Raw genomic sequence first — 19737 nt, forward strand, 5'->3', positions numbered from 1 at the left:
ACGATAAATGGAATAATTTGTGTACAATGATACTCGGTATATGTTTTCAGGTTTTTATTGATATTTCAAAATTTCTGTATTCAATATTTCATATAACTAGTGTTGATAAGAAAGCTCACATTTTGCATTTCAGATTTTGGTTTTCCAGATGCTGAAATTCAATCTTCGTCGGATATATATAACATACCGACGGAAGTTAATTGCACTACACTATACGCTAAGCGTATAACTCACTGTAGTGCAATCAACCGTGGGTATATGACGATGAATTTCAATCCGCATGTTTGAAACTTCCTTCTTCCCCATTTTTTGTTGTTTTTTTTTTTGTTTTTTTTTGTTTTTTTTTTGTTTTTTGTTTTTTTTTTTGTTTTTTTGGGGGGGTTTTGTTTTTTTGTTTTTTTGTTTTTTTTGTTTACTTTTATTTATTTTGATTCTAAACACATGGACTTTGTATGTATTCGGTTCACCCCCAAGTAACGAAGTTCAAATTTTTAGTACACTGGCACGGACGTGCGCCTCTCTGAGCCATTTGGTTGTAAAATATGATTAGACACTCATACATAATTCACCCAATACTCTCTCACAAATTAGTTTGACTTTGATACAAAAGAAAAAAAAGTAATGATAGCTTAATGCACCGGTCGACTCGGCTGTAACTGATTTCGTGGCAGTTCAATACAATAAATGTCGCGTGTATTTAGCGCCAAAATGGCAGCTCCGTCTGTATATATGTAATCCCCTGGTGGTTGATAGAGACATTGGCAGATTGTTTAAAGGTCCAATAATCACAAAAAATAATTATAACTATGAACTTATTAACTCACTTTCATTTTTTTTCTTCAAATTATGCTCACGTGTCTAAATTTTGATGAGTTTTAAAAATTCCTTCTTACGCTTGCCTGCCCCAAATTTAACACAATGTGTGATTTTCAGGCGAGTTTAATGCAGTGCCACAAACTAAACGCCGATAGCCCGGCATAACGAGTCTCATATTTTAAAAATTATTCAGAGAGATTGGAAGATATTGTTTAAAATTATTTTTTGAAGATAAAAAAAAATGTTAATATTTCAGAATTGGAGTGTGACGGCAGGCTGTTCCAGATTCTGAATGTTCTTTGGACGGACTTCAGTTCGAGTACTAATTTCTGGAGCTGTGTGGAATCTGAATTTTGTTTTGCCCGCCATGCTGCAAGAAGATGGGATTACATCATTAGCGCCGATTCGGTGTTCGAGTTTTGAGCTGACTAAGTTTGAGTCTATCACTTTCTTTGATTCATCTCTAGGATCATTATGGCTGAGGTGTGTTTGTCATGGATCCTAAATGGGCCTTCAATATTCCAAACGAGGAAGGAATTATGTTAAATATGCAAGCTCCTTAATTGTTTTTTTTTGTTTATGTTTCTAATTCAATATGAATATGAATTCAATGCGTAAAGGGTTTATACCAAAATAAGTTTTAGGGTAACGTTTTTTTTTTGTTTTTGTTTTATTTTATTTTGGCCACTGAATTTATTGTTGATAAAATATTTCTCTATGGAGGAAATAAAGAGAATGGTAATGATTAATACTTGTTGCCCATGATATGACGTCTGGCGAAAAGCTAAAAGACGAGACTTTCAATGCTATACACAGTATCATTGATGAAAAAAACAAGAAAAAGACGGGACGTAATATGGACCCTTGACCTATACCCGCCTTTTTGTCCAGTAGGATGTACAGCATGTTTTGCAATTGTGAGTGATAAAATTTACATTTTCAAGGGTCATGCTGACGTCACAAAAGACCATTCTAACTTCTTACCAGAATCGAAAGACTTTATAGCTTAATGAAGTTTTCTTTCATTCGGAGAAAGTTGATTCAGCAAGACGAATATTGAATCACATTTCATGTAAGCGGAATACGCGTGCTTTCAATATCGAGGATCCAGTTAATTTTAGGTAATTCACATAATTGATCAAATCGCCAGATCTGAAATAAATATATCAAATTTTGTCCCAATGAGTTTTCATGGTATATTTTAAACGTGCCGATAATTGGACTATGATTCATTTTTTAAGCGTAGATTGAAATCAAATTCAATGAATCTAGATTACTGATACGTCAGTGATGTTCCCGCGATGTGTCCGTCCCTTAAACCTGAACTTAACCCGAGTGTTACATTGACACATAGAAATTGCAACAGATACATTGATATTTTGTAAGTATGGTGAATAGAATTGATCGATGGGGTTCATGAGGAATTTTTTTTTTTTTTTTTTTAATTTTTGTTCCATTTCAGAAGTGATTTAAAAGTCAATGGATATGCCCAGCCAAAAATAAAAGTGATCTTGCATGACCCTAAAAACTTTATCAAAGTGTATCACTAATATTTCATAAAGTTTGACCTGTAATTAAAAGGCGTTAATTAATGCATGATGGCTTTAACCATTGTAAATTTGCAGGGTACGTACATATTGTGTGTATATATGTTATAGCGATTTTTAAATCTCTCTTACAAACATTTCTGCAAGGACATAGCTGAAACACATTGAAGCAGAAATATGTATAAAATATGGAGACATCATCTATACTTGTGAGTTATTATCTTAAAAAAACAACATGTAAACATTTTATAAACTGATTATTTATTTATGATTTCAAAAATAGTAAACAAATCATACAAAAATGTTAAATTTTTACATATATATAATTATGTAAACACACTGCAATAGATAAATTAAAATCCAGTCCTTGCTAAATAACATCATTTTAAATGCAACATTTATATTTGTAGCATACATTGTCACTAGCTATTCAAGACCACAGGGACCTGTCATATATTTCCAACCAATGGTTCACATATGATACATCAAATATATATATTATATATGGACCGTTGTGCCAAGTCACTGTTCATTTCTACAGTAAATCTAGATATGATGTTACAATGTTACCAAAAACATATTGGTAATTGCAACGATTTATAATCAGTAGAATAATTAATTTGTATCTCTGAAGTCACTAATAATACATGTTTGCAAAATTTCCGCATAGCCTGAATCTGGTTCTCAATATGATCATGAACACGGAACAAGGCTATAGCCACAATTCTGATAGTTTTGTATGTCAAACACCTGAACATGATTTCAAAGGCCATCACTGACAGCATCCATCTTGCTCAACATCATAAGATTATGTATGATTAACCTTTTTTTTCCCAAATCATAGGGAGACCTTAATTAACAACATCAGGCTGATTAAAAATTGTATTAATTAAAGTCATTTAAAATTTTACAGTGATTCTGTTGATTTTAAATCTCAGATTATTGATTAAAATCACAACATATTTATCTGAGAATAATCATTTAACATCAATCACATCACTGTTATTATTGAGTTCAAGATCCAGAGTTTATCCAGTTTAATTTTTAGCACTTTATCATAGACTAGATATATTTACCATTACCATTTAAAAATTCTGATAAAATAAGTCACTTGTTTGACTTTCCCCAATATCCCTAGAATGTCATCTGTCACATGTCTCCCCTACCCAACTGCCCTTAGACTGCTGTCTCGCCCTTGATAGATGTGCTGAGGAGGCCACTGTCTGGTGCCGAATCCCAGATCAGCTTCTGTATCGGTTTGAAGTTTGGATGTGCTGCATCATTACACAGAGAAAAAAGCATACTTTCACTCGTAGTCAGGAATGCTCCAGCCTCCTTCATCCTCTGGAACGCAAACATCCTGTAACATCAGAACCAAACATTGAAATCTATAGCAAATCCTTCATCCTCTGGAACGCAAACATCCTGTAACATCAGAACCAAACATTGAAATCTGTAGCAAATCCTTCATCCTCTGGAACGCAAACATCCTGTAACATCAGAACCAAACATTGAAATCTATAGCAAATCCTTCATCCTCTGGAACGCAAACATCCTGTAACATCAGAACCAAATATTGAAATCTATAGCAAATCATTCATCCTCTGGAACGCAAACATCCTGTAACATCAGAACCAAATATTGAAATCTATAGCAAATCCTTCATCCTCTGGAACGCAAACATCCTGTAACATCAGAACCAAATATTGAAATCTATAGCAAATCCTTCATCCTCTGGAACGCAAACATCCTGTAACATCAGAACCAAATATTGAAATCTATAGGAAATCCTTCATTCTCTGGAACGCAAACATCCTGTAACATCAGAACCAAACATTGAAATCTATAGGAAATCCTTCATCCTCTGGAACGCAAACATCCTGTAACATCAGAACCAAACATTGAAATCTATAGCAAATCCTTCATCCTCTGTAACATAAACATCATCTATAAACAAAATCTGTAAAGTGTGTATTAAAAATTGATTTACTTGTAAACATTCAATTTGAATATTCTAGTAGGCTAATTTGAATAAAGAATCACTATCATTTCATGATAATTTAAAGAACCATTTATGAAATACTGGTGTAGTATGGTAATATGAAGCCCATGGTAAGTGAGCCGTGGTTCACTTTACAATTATGGTGAAGTGAAGCATTTCACTATTTTCTTACTTATTCACTTTTTTTTCACCAAATCTTTTTTTGGATTACCTCGTTTCATTCCTCTAAACGCAATAAAACACAAAAAAAGTTTGAGGGGCAGGAAATTTAGGGAGGGCTGGCCGCTTCACCATAGCCATGGTAAAGTGAAGCGCCCAGCCCTCCCTAAATTTCCTGCCCCCAGACATTGGTTGTGTGTCAAATGTGTTTAGAGGAATTAAACAATGTAATTTAAAAAAGATTTGGTGAAAAAAAGTGAATTCACAATTATGATGAAATGAACCGCGGTTCACTTTACCATTATGGTTTTTTGACCCCGGTTCATTTCACCATGCTTCAAAATACCATGCCACACTGCTGCAAACTGCGAGACCTGTATCATGCTGAAGAGATGAAGAATATAACTGTGTTTAAAAGAATGACCTTAACAAATATCAAGGTCACAGTAAATAAAATGTGTAACATTCTGGTATATACAAATCCATCTGAAAAAACCCAAGAGGCTGATCTGCAACAGTAATGAAATATGGCATATCAGCTATCACATTTGTTTAAATGAATGACCTTGACCTGCTTTCCAAGTCACAAGGGTAGAATGGTAAATAAACAATATAGAAGGCATTAAAATACCACATATCATAATTTTCAAGGGAACAAATAGTCAAGGTCATTCATTTGATGTTATGAATTGTTGATTTGTACAGTTTCTATTGTCTCACCTGTCAACCATAGTTCTTGAGGAGCAAGCATCAGCAATCAAATGGACGTCATAATTTTTCTCTAGGAGATCGAGAACAGTGTTCTGGACGCAGATTTGGGTCTCAATACCGCAAATAATGACAGACTTTGTCTCTACAGTAAATAAAAAATGTTAAATTAAAACATGAGGGACTACAACAACCCACCTATGACACTGAATAAATACATCTTATTTGAAACAAAACGTTCATGATGGTGTTCCAGGATCCTGTTATAAAGTTAAAATTTACTTATAAGTTATGTATACTTAAAATTAGTAACTGGTAATATATATATATATCATACATTTTGAAAATGTGTTACTATGTTATAAATATATCATACATTTTTACCATATATACATATTTATGCCTAAAAATATTCTTGTTTTTAGGGTACATCATTCAATTTTCTCATTTCCAGATCCAATAAAATAGCACAATCAGACATGACCAATGCATTCTAAAATGAAATATTCTTCTTGTTAGTTATTAGGCACAATGTATGTGCTAAATATATACAAGAGGCCCAGAGGGCCTGTATCGCTCACCTGGATTTCATGATATATGAAACAAGAATGATGATTAAGTATATTTGTCGCTGGTATTGCTATGTCAATATATCATAGGTATTTTATATGGGTACGTTAGGTTTTTATGCCAAAAAATGACTTTTGGTGCAACCCCTTAGGGATGCTTCCACACAAATGTGAGTTATATCCATTGCTTAGTTTCAGAAAAGAAGTTGTTTAAACCAATTGACCCCTTCTGACCACGCCCTCTGCATCCGAGGGTTCAGTTCCTTCCTTTATCAAATTTTGAATCCTTACTCAAAAGAATGCTACCTGTCAAATATGGGCTGTTTCAGAGAAGAAGTTGTTCATATCAATTTAGCCAAATTGACCCCTTTTGGCCCCACCCCTCAGCCCCCTGGTGGGGTCAACCCTAAAATTTGTACAATTTTGAATCCCCACCCCATGACCATGCTACCATACAAATGTGAGTGATATCCATTGATTAGTTTCAGAGAAGTTGTTTGTATCAATTTAACCAAATTGACCCCTTTTGGCCCCGCCCCTCAGCCCCAAGGGGGTTGGCCCCGTCATTTGTTCAATTTTGAATCCTTAACCCAAGGGAATGCTACCAGTCAAATATTAGAGATATCCATTGCTTAGTTTCAGAGAAAAAGTTGTTTATGTCAAATCTGCCAAAATGACCCCTTTTGGCCCCGCCTCTCAGCCCCAAGGGAGGTCGGCCCCACTATTTGTACAAGTTTGAATCCCGACCCCAAAGGTATGCTCAGTCAAATATGAGCAATATCTATTGCTTGGTTTCAGAAGAGAAGTTGTTCATATCAATTTAGCCAAATTGATCTCTCTTGGCCCTGCCCCTCAGGCCCCCGTGGGGTCAGCCTCACCATTTGTACAATTTTGAATCCCCACCCAATAGTGATGCTACCAGGCAAATATGAGCAATATCCATTGCTTGGTTTCAGAGAAGAAGTCGTTTATATCAATATAGCCAATTGACCACATTTGGCCCCGCCCATCAGGCCCCTGGGGGGTCAGTCCAATCATTTGTACAAATTTGAATCCCCACACAATAGTGATGGTACCAGGCAAATATGAGCAATATCCATTGCTCAGTTTCAGAGAAGATGTCATTTATATCAATATAGCCCAATTGAACACATTTGGCCCCGCCCCTCAGGCCCCCAGGGGGTCAGCCCCATCATTTGTACAATTTTGAATCCCAACCCCATAGTGATGCCACCAGGCAAATATGAGTGATAGCTATTGCTAGGTTTCAGAGAAGAAGTTGATTATATCAATAGCGCAAAAATGACCCCTTTTGGCCCTGCCCCTCAGGCCCCCAGGGGGTCAGTCCCATCATTTGTACAATTTTGAATCCCAACCCCATAGTGATGCTACAAGGCAAATATGAGTGACAGGCATTGCTCAATTTCAGAGAAGAAGTCGTTTATATCAATATAGCCAAATTGACCACATTCGGCCCCACCCCTCTGGCCCCTGGGGGGTCAGCCCCATCATTTGTACAATTTTAAATCCCCACCCCATAATGATGCTACCAGGCAAATATGAGCGATAGCCATTGCTTGGTTTCAGAGAAGAAGTCGTTTATATCAATATAGCCAAATTGCCCACATTTGGCCCCGCCCCTCAGGCCCCTGGGGGTCAGCCCCATCATTTGTACAATTTTGAATCCCCACCCCATAGTGATGCTACCAGGCAAATATGAGTGATAGCCATTGCTTGGTTTCAGAGAAGAAGTCGTTTATATCAATAGCGCAAAAATTACCCCTTTTGGCCCCGCCCCAGAGGCCCCCAGGAGGTCAGCCCCATCATTTGTACAATTTTGAGTCCCCTACCCAAAGGGATACTTCTGACCAAATTTGGTCAAATTCTGATGTGTGGTTATGAAGAAGAAGTCAATTGTTGACGGACGGACGGACGATGGACGCAACGGTATGGCATAAGCTCACCTTGGTCCTTCGGTAATAATTAATGGCTAACTTGCCAGAGAGGCCATTGATATTGTTTTTTTCAGACAATGAACACATTTAATGGTAGCCATGACCATGATCTAATAGAGAAATATTCCACCTGTACCTGTATGTATACCTAATCTACTCTACTTAACCTGCAATAAGTCTAATCGGGGACAATAAAGGGCTTTTTACCCAAAGTAGACGGATGGGCTCATTGCCAAACAATGAAATAGCTCTTATTGGTATTTGTACTGAACTGCAATTTCTAACAAGTTGGCTTATTACCAAATACATTATTAAATATGACCTTATTGTCGGTTATGATACTTAGTGGTCATTTTCCTATTACTGCTCTTTGTAGCAATGACATTTGTGAATACATAAATACATTGTTAGATATGATATAAGTTTCTCAGCCGTGTTCAAAAGAATTTTTTCTGGAAATAAGCCCCTAATGACAAATAAGCTTCTTTCTTCAATTTTGCAGAATTTTGAATATTAAGCTCAAAATGGTTTACTATTAAACTTTAATACTAAGTGATAGGCTATTGAAGATAAATAAAGTATATATATGTGTATATTTTTTTGCACTTGGTGATCATTCAACTACTTCTGCAGTATATGCCATATTCAAACTTCTCATGCTTTGGATGTAAAACATTATTTGAATGTCTACAATTATACAGTGGACATGGTCAGTTTTAGCTGTTAACACAATGTCTTGTGACCATTTACCCTTCATAGCTGATAGTCGATCTACAACATCTGGTATCAACATTGAAAACTGTGTCTTCGGGTAAACTTTCAACTGACTGACATCGAGTTCTGACACAGTTGGGCCAAGACCTGTAACAACAACAAAAAAAAGTGTCTTTAGGAAACTTTCAGTTAAATGAATTATCATCTCCTGAAAACAGATGATGTAGGGTTGTTTCTGGCAGAGACATCATACTAAAATATTGAGGCAAGTCTTTAGGTAATTATAAACCTCTCCCCCAATAGATAAACACAAGATCCTATGTCACTGGCATCCTGGGGGATATTTACAAAAGTTGGGTTCCAAATGTCAAATAATGTCACATAACGTTAACTGTGACAATCAGACCAGGACTCTTGACAGACTTCTAATCAATTGAATTACCAAGTCAATCAGCCTATTCTAGGTCATGATATTCACACACTCTTAATATTAAGTACATGTATATTAATTAGTTACAGATTTTCAGCCTACACAACAGGTTTCAAATCATCAACTGATAATAATATAATGTGTTAAATCCTGGCAGCATCACGAGTGTAGGACAAAAGCCCCCCCTGGACATTAGCCCCCTCGGACATTATAGCCCCTAGCACACCCCCCCCCCCCTTGCCCCGGATATACGCCCATTCTACCTAATATAACCATTGCTAAAAACATATGTGTGAAGGGGCTTTTATCCTAGGGGCCAATGTCCGGGGGGGGGGGGGGGGGGGGGGGGCTAATGTCCAGGGGGGCTTTTGTCTAATACATTATGTCTATTAAGTTCCACTCTACACAATATATATGTACCTATACATTGCATGCACATTTTGAATGTCATTTAGTGCTCCTTCAAGCAAATAATATTATTTGTTATCTTTTTTTGGGATTATTTCAAAATCAACTAGAGCAATGGAGGGTATTATCGTCAGGCGGTAGTTATCGTCAGTTTTTACAAAAGTTTTGAATATTTCATTAAATGTTGAAGTCAAATTGCTGTTGTTTTCATTGAACAAATTTGTGATTTTTTAGAACGTTTCTGGCCTTATTTTCATTCAGACAAAGTTTCCAAACAGATAATATTTACGTTTAAATATTTTAATAATCTTCACGTCATAATTTTCTGATGTTCTTACATCACTTAATAAGGTAAGTGCATCATATTTCTCCTATTAATATCCAAATCTCGAAGCAAACATTGGAATGTTTGTGATATATGTGAAGTTCCGCCGCGTCTGCTAAGTTGACCCGCGTTGTATGCACATCCGGGCTTCTTCGATGCCGTAAATCGGCCTGACGATAACTGCCACAATTTGGTACACTGGAGGCAGTTATCGTCAGTTTTGCATAATCGAAATAAATAACCTAGTCTTTTAGAAGACCCAATTGTTTGTTCTAAATTTAAGATTTGATTTTAAAAGATCAGTATTTGATCCGTCTTCCAAGTTTCATCTGATATTTATTGATATCGTAATATTGTTTAGCATACATAACATCGATGCTGAATGTAATGTTCACTGTTGCAAAGTGCTTGAAAGCTCGGGCAGCACGTGCAGAAACCCAAAACATTTCCGACAATGATATTTGCCCGGTTGCATATTTGTTTAACGGTTTAAATGCATTTTTTGTTGATCAATGCATGTTCTTTAAACGTAGACATGATTTTTTGTGTGTTTATAACAAGAAACATTTCAAAACGCATGAAAATATTGACGGTGACGATAACTGCCTCCACCTGACGATAACTGCCTCTGTTCGGCCGGAAATACAAATAAAGTATGTTCCCTCGTATAAGTGACAAACGCTCAACGAGTCAGACTCGGGTAAACACAACACTAGCCTAAGCTTAACCTACAACAGTTATTTTATTTTTATGAACAGTATTCACTGGTAATGAAGCAGTCATACTTAACCTGACGATAATACCCTCCATTGCTCTAATTTGTTTAAAATGAACACATGACATTTACAAGATAAATATTAGGTTTAAGTTGTCTTAAATAAGAACATGTGCTTTTTTAAGATTTACATAGTCAGCTTCTAATTTCATAATTTGGTGTCACAGTGAATGTTGCTCCTTATAACAAATAAACTGGGGTACACAATGTGTCAGAACTTTGACCTTTTGGATATTGTTCCGTGACTATTACTGGCATGTCCAAAGCCTGAGCTCCCTGGAGCATCTTGTTGGCCACTGTAAGAATCTGGGGATAATACTGAATGTTTCCGCGGAACTTCTCTTGCATGTCACACAGGAAAAGCGCCGAGCTTTTATAGTTTATCTTCCCTAGTTTTCTTGCCAGACTAGCCATGATTTCGTCCTACTTGCTAACAAAATAAGCGTTTTAGTGACCAAGAATCAAGCAAAAGAATGACTACGATCGATCTACTTTCGTTTTGTGTCTGACCCAGGCGGTGGTGAAGTGGGCCTAATGCTTAGGTTTGTGATTAGCTTACACTGATTGATGGGAATAATTTTTAATATTTAAAATATATAAAGCCAAATTTGTTTAGGCAACTGATATATGACACATACTTCCATTTCCACCGTGCATGTGTAATGTTCTGCATTTCTGCTAGATAAAAGATCTCTGGCTACATGACACATGTACATGAATGCCCCTCATACTCACTGTACGTTTCTGGCGATATAATCCTCTTACATTGTTTGAACACAATGTTCAGTTTTTCTCCTTATGATAGGCAATAAACCAACCCCTGCTTTATCTTCAGTAATTTGTGGGTATTCGACCATTTTTAAAGAACTTTATTATAATGTAGCATACATGTACATGTATGTAGTTGGATACAAGAAGAAGTTGGATTATCTTATTATTGTTCTGTTACCAGAGTTTCTTCCTAGGCCCTGACACCAGACCTGGACATTCTGATAGCTAGATATCTGATGTAGACATCTAACTGTCAGAATGTCCATGTCTGATCTGATGTTGAGGCAAGAGGAAATTCTAATTATTCTGTTGTAATATTTGACTTGTAACATGATTACATGCTATCTCATATACAGCTGGTGACTATGATCATTGTGGTGGAACACATGATGAGCTGTCTGCCTAACCATAGATACTGTAATCAGAGACGTCCTGACATATGGGTGAAGATCTAGCCGACTGACTTTATTTTATATCTCTGAGTGGCATCTGAACTTTCTTCATGGTACATCATAAAATATGCCAGGTAAGGTCATGTTAGTGCTATTAGCAGATCTACATGTATATTATTTCCGAAGGTCCTACAATAGATGTATTGACCTACACAATCTGTGACACCTAAATTATTAATATTGTGACTAGCTATAGATTGAATTGTCCATTTTATTGGGTTGGAAGTGTCATTTAACATTGTAAGAGGAAATGGGAAATGCTATGGCTAGACAAAGATTCAGAATTTTCAACCTCCAGAAAGTCATTACCACTGGTTTATGCAGTCCTCCTCCTCCTTATGCTGTCCTCCTCCTCCTCCTCCTCCTCATCATCATCATAACCTCAAGTTTATGCTGTCCTCCTCCTCCTTCTCCTCCTCATCATCATCAGCATCTTCATCATTATCATATCTTTTGTTCCAACATTCCATCAAATATTGGAACATTATATTAAAGCACATTTTTTTTGCATTGTAGTAAACACGCCTGCTAGCATCAAAATGGAACACTGGATCACTGTGTTTGTCATCCTTGGCTGTGTAGGTACTCATTGTGTACTCTGCTCTGGGGTCAAGAGGTCACACACAGATTTCATTTTGATAGGAGCGGGTGGAGATCTGGCCAAGAAGTATCTCTGGCAGAGTATGTTTCAGCTTTATGTCAACCATGCCGATGAAAACACAACCTTTAATTTCTTTGGATGTAGCCGTTCAAATTATGAGGAGGGCAAGGTTTTAATAGAAAACATTCTACAAAAGCATGTGAGCTGTGCATTCAAATCTTATAGTGATGCATGTGAAAAAGAGAAAATAAATTTTTCAAAAAATGTTAGATATTTTCCTCTCAAGACTGATTTAGATTTTGAAAACTTTGGACTTTTACTTGACGTTGGTGATGAAAGGGAAGATCAAGAAGTTGGTAGAATTATATACATGGCTATTCCACCCAATGTTTATGCGTCAATGTCTGCCAAGATGTGGAAGTGTTGTTACTGTAAATCCATGAGGTCTTGGAACCGGTTGGTCCTGGAGAAACCGTTCGGAAGTGATCACCAGTCAGCTGTAAAGATGGCCGAGGAGATCGCTAAATTTTACAAGGAAGAGGAAATATACAGGGTCGACCATTACCTGGGGAAATCTGTTGTAAAACAAATACTTCCATTCAGGTGAGAGAGAGCTACATGTACATGTATGTTTGTATACTGTTAATGCTCATATATAAGTGGTTATCTCATTTTAATAAGCACTATAGCTATTATTGCTAAAAACAAATATGATTTCAATAGAAAAAGTTTTATTGAAGATTTAGTAAATTTTGTTGTAAGTGTGCCAATTCCACACTGCCTTTAAAATTGTTAACTTGAGATGATTTGTGAAACTTTGAAAATATCAAAATGTGTAATTGGTTCATAGTCGATAATATTTTGCTGAAAATATTCAATGCCTGCCTAGCTGTGATGTGGCCATCAACTCATATAAGTTAGTTGTTGCCAGTTTTTGTACTCAGGATATATTATTTTCTGTCAAGTATAGGATTTTTAATACTTAAATAGTTTTGTGTGCATTTATATACAAACTTTGGGTGATTCTGTCTGTTTTCTGTTTTTAAGCCGCCTGCCCCCTCCCAGCCTCCCCCCACCCCACAACGCCACCACCTCCACCTTCGATAAGAAATAGTTTATTCCACTAATAAATGAGGAGTACTGAATTCTCAAAAGTTTTTCCACCGAAAACTTCATCCTATAACAGTATGACTAGTGGTTCTGCCTTTGTTTGTAGACATGCTAATAGAGATGTTCTGGAGCCCCTACTGACCAGGGACCATGTGGCGCGAGTAGAAGTGGTTATGAAGGAAACTATTGGCGTACAGGGTGAGTATACTGGCGATACCAGGACATTCCAGGGCTTTTTCTGAGGGCTTTTCGGGACTGTTAATGAGCCCCATTCTCAATTGGAATCATTTCATTTAAAAGCCCAATTCCCAACGTTTGCAGTTTACTCCTGAAAAAAATCTTTCCCAATTCACCAATTTTCTTCTGAAAATGAGACAAAAAGGCCCCATCCCAAACCAGAGAGAAAAAGCCCTGCTATGATTCATTAGGTCCTGTCATTGGTGTCAAAAATCAGATTTATGATTGGTAATTTTTAAATTTCAGTAGAAATTAATACACTTTCCAAATCATGCTATGCATGCAGTTAACAATGTGCAGTAGTCTCCCTTTTGTTACTATGCCAGTATGGCAAGACACTGAAAAAATACCTCATTGAGTATACCTCTGAGGGCCAGTTTTCCCCTGAGCATTTTTTTAAGACATGATAAGGGACTTGGTATTGTGAATGGGTTTGGTGGTTTATCAGCACAATTGAATCAATTGAATAACTTATCTCTGTAAAACTAGTAAGTAATGGTTTTCACTTCCATTTTGAACATAGTATCTGAATGACTAGCCAACTAGAATTGCAATGATAGCAGCAACACATTATTTGTATTCTTCATGTTTTGAAACCACTGGCCTTGCTTGATTTTGTGACATCATTATTTTTTATGCCCCTGCCATACAATTTGGGGGGGGGGGGGGCATATAGTGTTACCCATATTGATCTCCTGTCCCATCCCGTCATGCCCCGCCCCGCCCCGCCCCGCCGATAATTCTACGACTCAATTTTCCCTGTGAATAGTTCAGTAACCAGAATCTGAGCTTTTTCGCCTTCCCTTCATTGGAATCATCTTTTTTCTTTCTTGTCTACTCCATTTTTCTATTTTATGTTTTCTCCCATTGGATGTTGTAATGACGTTTTTTGAATTATTATATCTAAATTCCGGTAGAAAATATTTTGCCACCTTCATTCCAAAACCTTTTTTCCTTTTTAATAATTACAGGAAGAATTGACTTCTATGATCAATACGGAATAATTAGAGATGTGATGCAAAACCATTTGACAGAGTTACTCGCCCTTGTTGCCATGGAGCTTCCTGATGAAATCACCACTACAGAGCAGGTTGATAGCAGTAGGCTACGGTTGTTGTCACAGATACAACCTGTCAACAGGAAGTCTGTCTTGATTGGTCAGTATGTTGATTACGTCGTGCAGGCACAGACAGAAAAGGAAAATGTGACATTGTCAAAGTTTACACCTACCTTTGGTGCTTCACGAGTGATGGTGAAGAACTGTCGCTGGAGTGGCGTCCCCTTCCTCTTAGTTTCCGGAAAACATTTAGACGAACGCTCAAGTTTTATTCGAATTGTTTTCAAAGAAAATGATTTCTGTATAGCAGGATGTCGCCATCAGAACGGCAGTCATTGGAAGGGACAAAAACAGATAATTTTCCAAATCGGACATGGCAACTTACCATCAGCTGGCATTTTAGTTTCCAAGGAACTGTTTAACCCTTCATTGCCTGCTTCTCTGAAGGACTTACCAGTGACAGCAGACGATATTGCCATGTATGGACAGAGTTTGAATGATTTCACTTTCCTGGTTCCGAAAGAGAACCAGCCGGCCTATGTGACTGTTGTAGATGACATGTTTGTAGGAAGGCGGGAGAGTTTTGTTGCCAAGGAGCGGCTCCTAAGTTTGTGGCAACTGTGGTCACCAATACTAAATGAGCTCCAGGGAATCGCTCCACGCTTGTATCAGCCAGGTGAAGACCGGTCTCTGAACTTTAAACTGACAACAGACGGTCTTCAGTATATGTTTACAGATGAAGACGATACTATTTCATATAGCACATTTGGCCACCAGTTTGCTTTTCTTCCTGCCAGCTACCTCGGTCATCCACTTATAGCAAAACCAACTGAAAATTCTCTCGTTCAGGCTGCTGCTGAATTTATAGTCAATGCTATAAATGAACGCTTGAAGATTAAGAATATTTTCAACATTGCATTTTCTGGTGGAAAAACGCCCACAAAGTTATTTCAAGCTTTAGTTGACAAACATCAGCATATTCCGTGGGAGTATGTACACCTATGGCAGGTAGACGAAAGATGCGTCTCCCGCCAATTTGATGAATCAAATTTTAAGTTATTGAATGATAATCTAATTAGGAACATTCCAATTCCCTACCTAAATATCCACACTATGCCTGTAGAGATTGCGGGCCGCGTCTGTAGTCCTGACGATAAGCGGGAAACTCCATATATGAAGAAGAAGTTAGACACCACATTCCGGATCTAGAGTTCGACTTAATTCTCCTCGGAGTTGGGTCTGATGGACATACGGCTTCACTCTTCCCAGGCAAGTCTCACGAGATTTCGTCACTTGTTGCTATGGATACAGTCAAATCTAGAATGACATTGACATTACCTTTGTTAAATAAGGGGAGACAAGTTTTAGTTTTGGTGACAGGCGATAAGAAACATGACATATTGATGGCACTACTCGACGACAAGAAAACTGCCACAGATTTTCCGATACTAAGCGTGAAACCTGTGAAGGGAATGTCACGTGGTTTGTGGACCATGATGCCTGGTTTGGTACTAGGTAAATTATTATATTAATTTGGGATTTTAATATTCATCGTCATTAATTAAACAATTATTTCAATCACTGTTTCTTGAGGTGTATTCGGAAAATCTTTCTCTAACGTTATTTGTACGTTCACTGATTGATGTTAGCTGTACATGTGTGCATGCGTAACAAAATGGCAAACAGTTTGTCATCTTAAATTTTGACAGTCGACGTTTATTTTTGATAAATCTCAGAAATTAATGCATGAGGTTATCATAAATTCCACAAATTCCAGATTCCACTTGTTTATAAGTTGTGCACATCCCATTTTGATACTGGTCAAAATAACAAAATGAAAGGCAGCATTCTGGGATTTAGACTTTTATCGTTTTGTATAATAACAGTATACTTGTATATGGTTTATTTAATGAGTTTCATGAGAACAAAAGGAAATAAAAGAAAGAAAGAAGGAAGTACCAAACTTGCAAAGAACCAAGAAAGATATTAACATCAAGATGGGAGCCAACTACCACCTGGGAAGGTTTCTGACCCATCCACTATTATATAGAATTCTAATGCAGAAGTTGTAAGTCGACAGGAAGTAACTCCAAACTAACTCATGTTGATTTTAAGCCCACCATCATCAGATGGTGGGCTATTCAAATCGCCCTGCGTCCGTGGTCCGTGGTCCGTCCCTCCGTCCCTCTGTAAACAATTCTTGTTATCGCTATTTCTCAGAAAGTACTGAAGGGATCTTTCTCAAATTTCAAATATAGGTTCCCCTTGGTGCCTAGTTATGCATATTGCATTTTGAGACTAATCGGAAAACAACATGGCCGTCAGGCAGCCATCTTGGATTTTGACAATTGAAGTTTGTTATCGCTAATTCTCATAATGCACTGAAGGGATCTTTCTCAAATTTCATATATAGGTTCCCCTTGGTGCCTAGTTATGCATATTGCATTTTGATACCAATTAGAAAACAACAAGGCCGACAGGCAGCCATCTTGGATTTTGACAATTGAAGTTTGTTATCGCTAATTCTCAGAAAGTAGTGAAGGGATCTTTCTCAAATTTGATATGTAGGTTCCCCTTGGTGCCCAGTTATGCATATCGCATTTTGAGACTAATCGGAAAACAACATGGCCGACAGGCAGCCATCTTGGATTTTGACAATTGAAGTTTGTTATTGCTAATTCTCATAATGCACTGAAGGGATCTTTCTCAAATTTCATATGTAGGTTCCCCCTGGTGCCTAGTTATGCATATTGCATTTTGAGACCAATCGGAAAACAACATGGCCGACAGGCAGCCATCTTGGATTTTGACAATTGAAGTTTGTTATCGCTATTTCCTAGAAAGCACTGAAGGAATCTTTCTCAAATTTCATATATAGGTTCCCCTTGGTGCTTAGTTATGCATATTGCATTTTGATACCAATTGGAAAACAACATGGCCGACAGGCAGCCATCTTGGATTTTGACAATTGAAGTTTGTTATCGCTATTTCTCAGAAAGTAATAAAGGGATCTTTCTCAAATTTCATATGTAGGTTCCCCTTGGTGCTTAGTTATGCATATTGCATTTTGATACCAATCGGAAAACAACATGGCCGACAGGAAGCCATCTTGGATTTTGACAATTGAAGTTTGTTATCGCTATTTCTCAGAAAGTAATGAAGGGATCTTTCTCAAATTTCATATGTAAGTTCCCCTGGGTGCCTTGTTATGCATATTGCATTTTGAGATTAATTGGAAAACAACATGGCCGACAGGCAGCCATCTTGGATTTTGACAATTGAAGTTTGTTATCGCTATTTTACAGAAGGTACTGAAGGGATCTTTCTAAACTTCCATATGTAGATTCCCTTTTGTCCCTGATGTTGCATTTTGGGACCAATCGGAAAACAACATGGCCGACAGACAGCCATTATCACTAAATCTTAAATTTTATATATAGGTTCCCCTTGTTTGAAAAGTACTAGAGGGCTGTTTCTGAATTTACACAGATTAGTAAGACTTAGAGGAAGGGAAAAGTAGAGAAAAGATCAATCTGACATGGAACCTATGAAGATCATTCAATGGTGGGCGTCAAGATCCCTCTGGGATCTCTTGTTGATATTTGTTTTTTGTTTTTTTGTTGTTTTTTTTCTTCTTTTTTTCCCTTGTGTGATTTGAATATTTAATAATGATTCCAGAACAATAGATTTTTAAAAGAATATAATTAGAATCAAAATAAACATGTATTTGTATGACTGATGAGTTTAATTGTGTTTGCAAAGTTCACACGACTGCATTACTTAAAAATAGATTATCATGACTTTAAAAACGATCGTTATACCGTTTCTGGCATTTGCTCATAATCTCATGGTTCAGATCCCCCATTGGTATTTTAACATTCTTATTGATCCCTCATAGATGTCGATAAAAGATTTAATGATAATGAAAGTGTATGGCACCCACAATACGATAACTATTTGATATAATTTTACAAAGCATTTGTAGAAATGAAACTCGATAGTAATGTCTGCTAGGTTTCATACAGTGACTGGGTGGAGGAATATGAAGGGTGATTTGTTGGTGTATGCAAACAAAGTCAAATTTCAAGGTTTGGTACCACAACAGGCTGATACTACATGTATGTACGCTTCAATTTAAGTACAACAATGGACTGATACTAAGTAAATTTGAAGGTTTAGTACAACAACGGACTAATACTGAGTAAACTTCAATGTTTAGTTCAACAACGGACTGATACTACAGAAAACTTCAAGGTTTAGTAAAACAACGAACTGATACTACAGTAAACTTCAAGGTTTAGTACAATAATGAACTGATATTAAGTAAACTTCAAATTAGAAACCATCGATTTGGCGAAGTCAAAACTCGGTAATAGGTCGAGCTTCAATGTTAATTATAAACAAGGTCAAACATATTGGAAGTAACAATAGGGACATCGTACAATATTATCCGGATATGGTTTAGAAACACCCGGAGATTTGTTTGGGTATAGACAGGACGGTCCTATTTTCACCAACGCAAAATGCGATCTGAAGCTCTAAAAAAAAATAAAACAAAACAAAACAAACAAAAACAGATAAGTAATGATAATAAAATCCGACGTTAAAAGTGACAATATTTCCAATGACGACTGGCTCTACTGAACACACTAACTGGGATCTGGATATACACTGTAAAGCAGAGAATCCCAACAAGTAAACGGACTCGTAATCTTAACACTAAATTCAATAAAATGGTCAAAATATGAATAAAATAAAGAAAACATGGTGTACCGAGAGTGGGGCCAGGTGTGACGAAAGGGTGAGCGTCTTTAACTTTACAGACAACATCAGCTATGTAGGTCAAATGTTTATGTCATAAGGTAACAACACCAGCTGTGAAGGTCAAATGTGTATGTCATAAGGTGACAACATCAGCCTTGAAGGTCAAATATGTATGTCATAAGGTGACAACGCCAGCCATGTAGGTCAAATGTGTATGTCATAAGGTGACAACACCAGCCGTGAAGGTCAAATGTGTATGTCATAAGGTGACAACATCAGCCTTGAAGGTCAAATATTTATGTCATAAGGTGACAACATCAGCCTTGAAGGTCAAATA

The 19737-nt window shown here is 37.0% G+C and overlaps 2 protein-coding genes across 2 annotated transcripts; one reads left to right on the forward strand and one right to left on the reverse strand.

The window, feature by feature from the left end:
- Positions 1 to 2607: 2607 nt before the first annotated feature.
- Positions 2608 to 10853, reverse strand: LOC117336221 (isochorismatase domain-containing protein 2-like). Its single transcript, XM_033896679.1, has 4 exons — positions 10633 to 10853; positions 8507 to 8617; positions 5245 to 5377; positions 2608 to 3723 (listed from the first exon to the last, which is right to left on the reverse strand). Exons 1-4 carry the CDS (start codon positions 10820 to 10822, stop codon positions 3540 to 3542), a joined length of 618 nt encoding a protein of 205 aa, XP_033752570.1. The 5' UTR covers positions 10823 to 10853; the 3' UTR covers positions 2608 to 3539.
- A 32-nt stretch (positions 10854 to 10885) lies between these two features.
- Positions 10886 to 16222, forward strand: LOC117336150 (GDH/6PGL endoplasmic bifunctional protein-like). The gene is given in 7 exon segments (XM_033896534.1): positions 10886 to 10950; positions 11536 to 11705; positions 12148 to 12835; positions 13449 to 13540; positions 14551 to 15791; positions 15794 to 16097; positions 16100 to 16222. Coding segments are annotated over 6 exon segments (2388 nt in total). The 5' UTR covers positions 10886 to 10950; positions 11536 to 11698; the 3' UTR covers positions 16156 to 16222.
- The last annotated feature ends 3515 nt before the right edge of the window (positions 16223 to 19737 follow it).

This window comes from Pecten maximus, chromosome 10, assembly GCF_902652985.1.
Source record: "Pecten maximus chromosome 10, xPecMax1.1, whole genome shotgun sequence".
Taxonomy (NCBI): Eukaryota; Metazoa; Mollusca; class Bivalvia; order Pectinida; family Pectinidae; genus Pecten; species Pecten maximus.

Bases quoted from the DNA above. Each gene is read 5' to 3' on its own strand.
- LOC117336221 (XM_033896679.1), bottom strand. From the start codon at position 10,822: ATGGCTAGTCTGGCAAGAAAACTAGGGAAGATAAACTATAAAAGCTCG. The intron at 8,618-10,632 runs GTCAAAGTTCTG...TTGTTGTTACAG, and splicing joins CACGGAACAATATCCAAAAG to GTCTTGGCCCAACTGTGTCA. The intron at 3,724-5,244 runs GTGAGACAATAG...CTGATGTTACAG, and splicing joins TCAAGAACTATGGTTGACAG to GATGTTTGCGTTCCAGAGGA.